We start from the raw sequence: 9,478 nt of genomic DNA on the forward strand, positions 1-9,478 counted from the left end.
GCTATCTTTCCAATGAATATTGTTCTTGTAGCCTCTGACATCCTCTCATCGGTTGACACCGATTTTAATCGACAGCCCAGTTGCCCCTACTAAGAAGTCCCCCTTGTGGTTGACATTGTGTACTGAACTCTGTTTGACCCCTGATGAAGGGTTTGTAACCCGAAACGCGTAGGGTCTTGTCCGGTTCATCCGACCAATGACACCCAAGGGTCCTCTGTACGGATACTGGTCTGTCAACACTTGCAAGGTTTTTTAATTGTGTGTCTATCTTGTTTTAGACATATACGTTGTATAATTTTTGTATTTTGTGCAATAAAATTGTTTTGTACCCATACAATTTTCGTATTCTTGTTCAGTGTGCATGTGGCATATAAAGTCCCACACCATTGGGGGATTTTCCTTTTCCCATTTCCAAATGAAATGCAACATTTTCCACAGTCAGTGATGATTTGGGGAGCCATGTCATCTGCTGGTGTTGGTCCACTGTGTTTTATCAAGTCCAAAGTCAGTGTAACCCTCTACCAGGAAATTCTAGAGCACTTCATACTTCCCTTTGCTGACCAGCTTTATGGAGATGCTGATTTCACTTTCCCGAAGAACTTGGCAGCTGCCCACACTGCCAAAAGTACCAATACCTGGTTTAAGGATCATGGTATCACTGTGCCTGATTGGCCAGCAAACTCACCTGACCTAAACCCCATAGAGAATCTGTGGGTTATTGTCAAGAGGAAGATGAGAGACACCAGATCCAACCATGCAGACGCGCTGAAGGTTGGGTTTATTAAAGTCAAAGCAACCTGGGCTTCCATAACACCTCAGCAGTGCCACAGGCTGATCGCCTCCATGCCACGCCACATTGATGCAGTAATTCATGCAAAAGGAGCCCCGACCATGTATTGAGTGCATACTATACTGTACATGGACATACTTTTCAGTAAGCAAACATTTCTGTAATAAACCCCCCCCCCCCCCCCTCATTTTTCTTTTTTTTTTTTTTTTTTTTTTTTTAAATGGTCTTCTGTAATAATCACACTCTGAGATACTGAATTTTGGGTTTTCACTAGCTGTAAGCCATAATCATCAAAATTAAAATAAAGAAATGCTTGAAATAGATCACTCCGTGTGTAACGCATCTGTATAAAAATATATGAGTTTTACTTTTTAACGATATTCTAATTTTAGGAGCTGCACATGTATATACAGCAGGCAAAAGTATTGAAAACATCCCCATTTTTCTAAGGCTCGGTTCACTCTGGGGCGGCTTCAAAGTCGCCCGACTCTGAAGCTGCCCGTGCAGCGCAACTTCAGCGTGGCTGGCAAACTACTTCTCTAATAGAAGTCAATGCAAGTCGCCCCAAAAAAGTGCAGGAACCTTTTTCTAAGTCGGAGCGACTTGAGTTGCTCCAATTAGAACGGTTCCATTGCACTGAATGGAGCGCGACTCATCAGGCGGCTAAGTCGCTGCCCCAATGTGAACCGGGACTAAAGGTGCTATTGAACCCATGCAATCCATAAATACAAAAAAACAAATACGTTTAGAAATAAGTTATGTGTAATAAAATGGATTGACAGAGGGAAAAAGTATCGAACCCGCTAACTGAAATTGATTTAATACTTGGTATAGAGCTGCACGATTCTGGACAAAACGAGAAACACGATTTTTTGGGTTGGGCTCCGTTCACATATTAGCGTCTTGGATCAGGGACAGAATCGCCGTGATTCTGCCTGTGCTCCCGAGTCATTGCATATCGCGGGACACCCGTGATTTGCTGCCTGACGAGTCGCAGTAAAGTTGCACAAACAGAATCACGGGACGCCTGTCACCCAAACGAAGTTCTTATCCATTTTTTGGATGACAGGGGTTCTTTACTGGTTCAGGTGCAATTCAGGTTAAACACTATGCACACACACAAAAAATTCCAGATCCATTCCTCTGCCTATGCTTCTCTCCAGCTGGCCATACACATTACAATCTAATTGTACAATTTCTGCAGTCTCGAGGACCTTCTTTCCACCAGATGCAGTACAAAGACACATGCAATGTATATCAAGGATCCATCACTGGTGCCTACATGTACACTGACAAAACTATATAGACTCGGGTTGAGCAGGGATGGAAATTCAGCTGGTTCAGCCCGTTGCAGTTTGGATGAGTGTATGGCCGGCTCGGCAATCCTCGTTTTCAGTGACAGCCCAGATTTGTAATTGCTGGCATGTGACCCTCCCCCATCCTATGACTGTGTACTGTCAGCCTTGTGCACGAGTTTCTCTGACGCTGAACTCCAGGCAGATGGAGAAGACACCAATGAATGCAGATCTGTGATCAGGAATACACCCAGATATTGATTTCTTCTAATGCAAACAGGATCAGTGCCTGAATGTCACCCAATATCAGCCGCTTGCAGCCCCTGTACAGCAGGACTCCGAACAGTAAATGGAGAAACAGCACAAGGAGCCAATCAGCTGTTCAAAATGTATGGTGAGAGGAGAGCAGAGAGGTGATCTCATCAGTGTGCTGCTTCTCCTTTCACTGTCCAGTCACAGGCTGGGGAAGGGAGAAGACCTGCACAAACCTCACTGATTACAGTCCTTAGATGTGGCAGCTGCATGCGTTCATTTTAGAAAATACTTGCTGATCCTGCCAGAAATCCAGCAACCTCGTCACTTCCTGGGCAAGTAAAACTTTCAAGCTCAGCAGTTCTCCCAGCTATTTGATCTACAAAACACCTCCCACCGGTTATGTTGGGCCTTGCTCACAAATGGGTGGCTGAGACGTGTTTTTACCACTTCCCGACCGCCTATCAATGTGCATTAACACACCTACAGAGTTAGCGTTTTAGACCTACAGTGACAGTGCATTTTATTTTTAGCACTGATCACTGTATAAGGCTCCATTCACACCTGGGTGTTTTTGTTTCAGGCGTTTTTATGGGCGTTTTTTTGTGCAGGCGTTTTTAGATTGACTAGAGACCAATGGAAAACGCCTGTAATCTGCCCAAAAAGAAGCTCATGTACTTTTTTGAGCGTTGGGCGTTTTGCTTCAGGCGTTTAAACTCTCAGATGTGAACAGGGGCCATTTAAATGAATGGGGTTTTACTTGTTGGGCGTTTTGGAAACGTTTCTTTTGAGCGTTTTTGGAGCTGAAAACGCCCAGGTGTGAATGGAGCCTTAGTGTCACCAAAAAGTGTCACTTAGTGTCTGATTTGTTCACCGCAACGTCGCAGTCCCGCAAAATAAATAAATAAAAATATTCGCTGATCGCCACCATTGCTAGTAAAATAAATAAATACAAATTTTAAAAATAAAAAAAAGATTGCATAAATCTTTCCCATAGTTTGTAGACGCAATAACTTCTGCGTAAATCAATCAATATACGCTTATTGGGATTTTACACATAACCAGTGAAAGGTGAAACCAATCCACCTACACAGTTTATCTGCAGTCTTCTCTACATACATTCGAAGTCCAGAATTTGTAAAGCTTGTCTAAGCAGTCAGAAAAAAAGGGGGCGGAGAGCTGTAGTTACACTCTGCAGAGCTCAATGAGAAGTCTGAGAGCTGATTGGAGGGAAGGGACACACCCCCCTGCACACAGGAACAGAGCTGAGGCTGTCAATCAGCTGGAGATCCTTCCCCTGTCACCTTTTTTCTCTTGGTGTCAGAAGTGATTCATGCTGATAGCAGGCAACAGACAGAAATGACACTAAAGCCTCGTACACACGTACCGAATGTCGGCCGAACGATCGGCCGTCTTTTGTCCAAGGTCTGTCGTGTCTGTTGAAAACTGCACACGAATATTGTCGGCCAACAACAGCCGACTGCAGAAGGGATGTCATGTGATGGTTAACTTTCCTTGTCTTTTTTCTTTTCTGAGCATGCCCAGTCTTGCTAATCTGCTGTCTGTCGGCCGAAATCTGTACTGACTGGCGAACAATCGGCCGTTCTGGTGACGGCCAACAAAAATTTTAATGCCTGCATGACAGATTCTCTTCGGCCGAAAATGCGCTGTCGGAAGCATCATACTAACAAGCCTACAATCGGCCGATCGTTCGGCGGCTGAATATTTTACGGCCGACAATCGGTACGTGTGTACGGGGCTTAAGGCTCCATTCACACCTAAGCATAGTGCAGCGACAGCTGATGCAGTGCGTTTTTTTTAGCTTTTTTTGGAGCGGCACCTGGGCCTCTCTCTGTTCCAAAGAAGCTTGTGTGCCAAATGTTGGCACAGAGCCAGGAGCAATTGGCTGTGTGAGTTTTTGCTGCATTTTAGTATGTTTTGTTACTTAAAAAAAATAAAAAAATTGCACCATGTGTGGGGCGCCATTAGGAAATAATTTCACTGCAAATGCGTCCCGTGTTTTGCCGCAATTCTGGAATCACATAATTCCTGTAAGCCAGGTGTGAACGGAGGGGTTGATTTACTATAACTGGAGTGCAAAATCTGCATCTAAACCAATCAGCTTCCAGGTTTTATGGTCAAAGCTTACTGAACAAGCTGAAGGTAAAAGCTGATTGGCTGCCATGCACAGCTGCACCAGATTCTAAATTCTCCAGTTTTAGTAAATCTCCCCCTAGCTGCAATTCTCTGCTTTACAGCCACAGCAAAAACAATAATCTGGCTGCGTTCGGCAGGCAGTGACTGGGGCGACATGCAATGTGGTGCAGCGGTGTGGTCTTTCAGGGTTAAGTCCTGGTTCACACCAGTGCAACTCGTCAGGCGCCTTGACAGTTTAAAATCGCATGACAAGTCGCACCCCATTTGCGCCAATTGAACTGTTCAAATTGCTACAACTTTGAAAAAGGTTCCTGCGCTATTTTCTCTGTGACTTGCATTGAAATCTGTTAAATTAAGTCGCACAGATATCCGCAACTCGCAAATGAAACCGCACCGATCGCCCTATTCGAAAGCACGCTGAAGTAGCGCGACTTCAAAGCCGCACTGGTGTGAACCAGGGCTAAAACAGGTGGTGACCCTAACTGTCAACCGCCCTCAGAAAACTGATCCATTGTGGATCTCTTCTCAAATGGGCGGCAAGATCTGCCATTAGTGTGAGCGAGCCCCAATATGGATGAGAGGGGGAAGGTGGGGGAGGGGATGCTTGCAGTCCAAAGCAGCGAAACCTAGGATGACAACCTTGCTTATCCATAGATGACATGTGGCGAGCGTTGTCACCCGAGGACAGGAAGTGTGTCACTGGCAGGATCAAAAAAGGATAAAACAAAAGCCTCAAAGATGAAATCTAAGGCCGGCTGTACAGGGAGCGCGATTCTTTCCTGCAACATTCGCTCCATTCCCCCATCAATACAGACAGTGAAGGGAGTTGGAAAGTCTCACGGATTTTTCCTTAATCCATTCCTTGCAGTAAAGCGCAGTTCCAGCCTCTTCTGTGTTTATTAAAGTCAGCAATACAAAAAGTGTATCTGATGGCTTTAAGGCTCCCTTCACACTTAGGCGTTTCCGATCGCGGGCAGAATTGCCGCGATTCTGCCCACAATTCAGAACCATTACAAGCTGCGGGACGCCCAAGCGATTCCTGTGATTTGCAATGGCACCCCAAACGCGACACGATTTTCCCACGATTGTCGCCTTACGAATCGTGGTAAAGTCACGCAAACAGAATCAAAGGGATGCCTGACGCCCAAAAGAACTACAAGAACTTCTTTTGGGCATCAGGCGTCCCGCAATTCTGTTTGCGTGATTTTACTGCGATTCGTTGGGTGACAATTGCAGCAAAATCCCCACCGCGTTTGGGGTGCCATTGCAAGTCACGGGAATCGCTCAGGTATCCCGCGATTTGCAATGGTTCGGAATCGCGGCAATTCTGCCCACGATCGGAAACGCCTATATGTGAACAGAGCCTTATTAAACACACACTCACCTCTCCCATTATCCAGCAAAGCGCCCGGCGGGAGCCTCCGATCTCTCCCTCTGGTCTCAGCGGTGCCGGCATCTCTAGTGTGGGCACCTGATGGTGACAGCTTGCGGCTTCACAGTCGGGTGCGCACTGTGCATCTTGATTGGTCGGCAATCTTCTGGGACCTCTGACGCATCCTAGAAGATTGCAGAGAGGGAGGTGGAGAGGAGAACTTGCGCTCAGGGCAATGCAAGCGGAAGCGTGGTAACTGTCAAATCTAGGTACCCCCCCCCAAAAAAAAAAAAGAAGACATACCGAGGCATGTCAGGGGGTCAGGACTACTTAAAGCGGAAGTTCCACTTTTGGGTGGAACTCCGCTTTAAGGTGAAAACCCTTCTTGGTTGCAGCTGCCCCCCATTATTCTTACCTGAACTTTCCAGTGACAAGCATGAGCCCAGCAGCTATCTCGCTTCCTCATTGGATAGATTGATAGCAGCGGAAGCCATTGGCTCCTGCTGCTGTCAATCAAAATCCAGTGACACGGGGGCGTGGCCGAGTCCTGCTGTCTGTGTCTATGGATGCAGCAGCAGGACTCGTGAGCGCGCCCGCATGGGTGCCCCCATGGAAAGAAGCTCTTCATGGGGGCACCTAAAGAAGAGGAGGAGCCAGGAGCGCCACCAGGGCATCCCAGAAGAGGAGGATTGGGGCTGCTCTGTGCAAAACCACTGCACAGAGCAGTTAATTAGAACATGTTTGTAAAAGGAACCTTTCTAATGAGTTTAATGTGGGAATCCCTCCTGCGGAGCAGTGTTAATTTCGTCGACTAAAACTTTTTCGTCTACTAAATGAACACAATTTTAGTCGACTAAAGCAATTCAGATGACTAAAATACGACTAAAAACTAAAATGGCATTTTAGTCAAAAGACTATAACTAAATCGAAATTTGCTGCCAAAATTAACACTGGTGCATCCTCAAAGCTTAATACCATAAATAATAACATATTAGAGTTTTCACTCCAGAACCAGCAGTAGTATATAATGAGTTTGGAAATTGTAGAGAAATAATGCATTACAAATTACAATTGAACTACACCCATTCCATTATAGATGACTAAAATGTACTGGAATTTTAGTCGACTAAATACGACTAAAACACTTGCAGAAGACTAAAATGGGACTAAAATGCCATTCTAAGACTAAAACTAAATTGAAATTTGCTGCCAAAATTAACACTGCTGTGGGGCCACTGTCCCTCCCAATACAGGGATTATCGCCAGCAGCTATAGCAGCCAGTAGTGACAATGGCAGGAGAATCGGGCAGGCTGGTTGTACCCAGGTCGATGGCTGAGCTTGGCACAGTCAGCCTGCCCATTAACACTTCGAACCCTGGTTGGTCCCTGCTGAGATTTGAGCGGCGTACGGCCGGCCTGAGGCTCCATTCAAAGTTGTGCGTTCTGTGAATGCGCGCTGCAATTGACGTGACGTTCGCCGCTAACGGCGCCCCAAACACGGCCAGCAGACGCATGCACGCTTTTGCGACCATCAAAAAATGTGCAAAGCTCGATTGCCCAAAAAGGTGCAGGCGCTTCGTTGATGGCGTTCGCCACGGGTATTCCGTTCAGATGACTGGGCCGTTCTTTGCAAAAATAATGCATGACACGCGACACGAAGACGCAAACGCACCCTAAGGGCTAATAGTCTGCCATATCTGACGGTTCTTTTTTTGGTTTGGGTCAGGCACTGTGTGGCGGAGCTGTGTAAACGTCAGGACTGGATGGACAGAAGTAGGATTAAGGGGTCCCCGGCTCTTACCTCCATGGCAGCGATGGTTGGCGCACTCGCTGGCGGTCCGGGCTCGGTGGACGGTGGGGCCACGGTTGCTGGCGGTGATACACATGGCGGATTTGTGGCTTTGTGGTTGGAAGGAGCGGGCAGACAGCGGCTCTATCTCCGGGAAGAACACATTATTATTCTCTCTGATCATAGACGTCTGCTGGTTTCTCATACCGGCCCTCCCCACTCACTCCTCCGGGATAAAGTTCTGCAAACACCGGAGCGGATCGCACTACAAGGCTGGAGCCAACAACAACAAGGCGCTCCGGTCCGCACACACATTCCCCGGCACGGCGGATCCGCTTCACTTCCCCCGTCCTGTCCGCATCTCCGGACATCCACTCACTGACTACGTGCGCCTCCAGCGAGAGACAGGGGGGAAGATAAACATGGGCGGAGACAGCGACAGCGGGCACCGCCCCACTCTCCAACACCAGCCATGCACACTACAGAAAGGCTTGTCTGTGGGCGGTGTTAGGAAGGTTATAAGGCACCGCCCCTTCGGAGGTGTGCCTGTTGAGTAACGGGCACAAGATAATCATGTCTTGCCTCTTTCTCCAGTAACACGAAGCGTGGGCGGTGATATGTAAATAAGCAGGGTAACGCCCATTAATTCAACGGAACTCTGGCTGGCTAGTGATATATCGCTAAGGAGGGTGCCTCCTTACGGGGGCGGTGCTATGTAGATAAGGAGGGTTACGCCCATTCTCTGAGTAGCGGACCCGTGTCAAAAGATATATAGATAAGGAGGATGCCTCCTATTCTACCGGGGGGCGGTGATATGTAGATAAGAAGGGTGCCGCCCATTAACCCTGCAGAACGGTGGCCATTGATATATCGCTAAGGTGGGTGCCTCCTATTGTATGGGGGGCGGTGATATGTAAAGAAGGGTGCCGCCCATTAACCCTGCAGAGCTGTGGAGTTATATATGGCTAAGGAGGGTGCCTCCTATTGTACGGGGGGCGGTGATATGTAAAGAAGGGTGCCGCCCATTAACCCTGCAGAGCTGTGGAGTTATATATGGCTAAGGAGGGTGCCTCCTATTGTACGGGGGGCGGTGATATGTAGATAAGGAGGGTGCCGCCCATTCACTGAGTAACAGACCCCCTGGCCAGTGATATATAGATATGAAGGGTGCCTCTTATTCTACGGGGGGGCGGTGATATGTAGATAAGAAGGGTGCCGCCCATTAACTTTGCAGAACGGTGGCCATTGCGCTGGTTGCCGCCTATTCTACGAGGGGGCGTCAGTCTGTAGATAAGAAAGGTGCCGCCCATTAATCCTGCAGATTTGTGGCCAGTAATCTGGGTGCCGCCTATTCTACGAGGGGGCGGTGATATGTAGATAAGAAGGGTGCCGCCCATTCACTATACAGACAACAGTGGGCGGTGATATGTTGCACAATAAATCGCCACTCAGTCACTGAGTGGAGTATATGTAGGTGTGGGCGGGGACATGCAGATAAGATAGGCGCTCTCCAGTTTCCACGACTTTCTTGTCAAGAGAGAGGCGTGTTCGTAGGCGGGGATATGTAAATAGGATGGGTTCGCCCCACCCTTTGGCCCACAGCTCAGAGCGGAGAAGAGGGGGGATCGTATTTCTCTCGCTGTAGATTAATTTGGTGGGTTTCACAATGTCGTCTCTGACACTGACCAGTCTCCAACCAGTCTGTCCCAGTATACCCCAGCAGGCCTGTGTTTGTCTAGCACTACAGGCGCAATCCAGAGCTCACAATGAACTGAATGAGTCATTTTAAAGGAACTTGCAGGTTTTGAATTTTGTGACTGCAG

General features: G+C 47.7%; 1 protein-coding gene across 2 annotated transcripts in view; it reads right to left on the reverse strand.

Moving 5' to 3' along the window:
• Window positions 1–7,895, reverse strand: part of RANBP3L (RAN binding protein 3 like) — a 92,092-nt gene extending 84,197 nt beyond the window's left edge. For both annotated transcript variants that reach the window (XM_082243333.1, XM_082243332.1), the window contains exon 1: window positions 7,668–7,895. In XM_082243333.1, the coding sequence (XP_082099459.1) occupies window positions 7,668–7,860 (193 nt within the window). In that variant the 5' untranslated portion in view covers window positions 7,861–7,895. The remainder of the gene's footprint in view (window positions 1–7,667) is intronic.
• Between the last annotated feature and the right edge of the window lie 1,583 nt (window positions 7,896–9,478).

The sequence above is a fragment of the Pelophylax lessonae genome, assembly GCF_965119305.1.
Source record: "Pelophylax lessonae genome assembly, chromosome: 1".
In the NCBI taxonomy this organism is placed as follows: domain Eukaryota; kingdom Metazoa; phylum Chordata; class Amphibia; order Anura; family Ranidae; genus Pelophylax; species Pelophylax lessonae.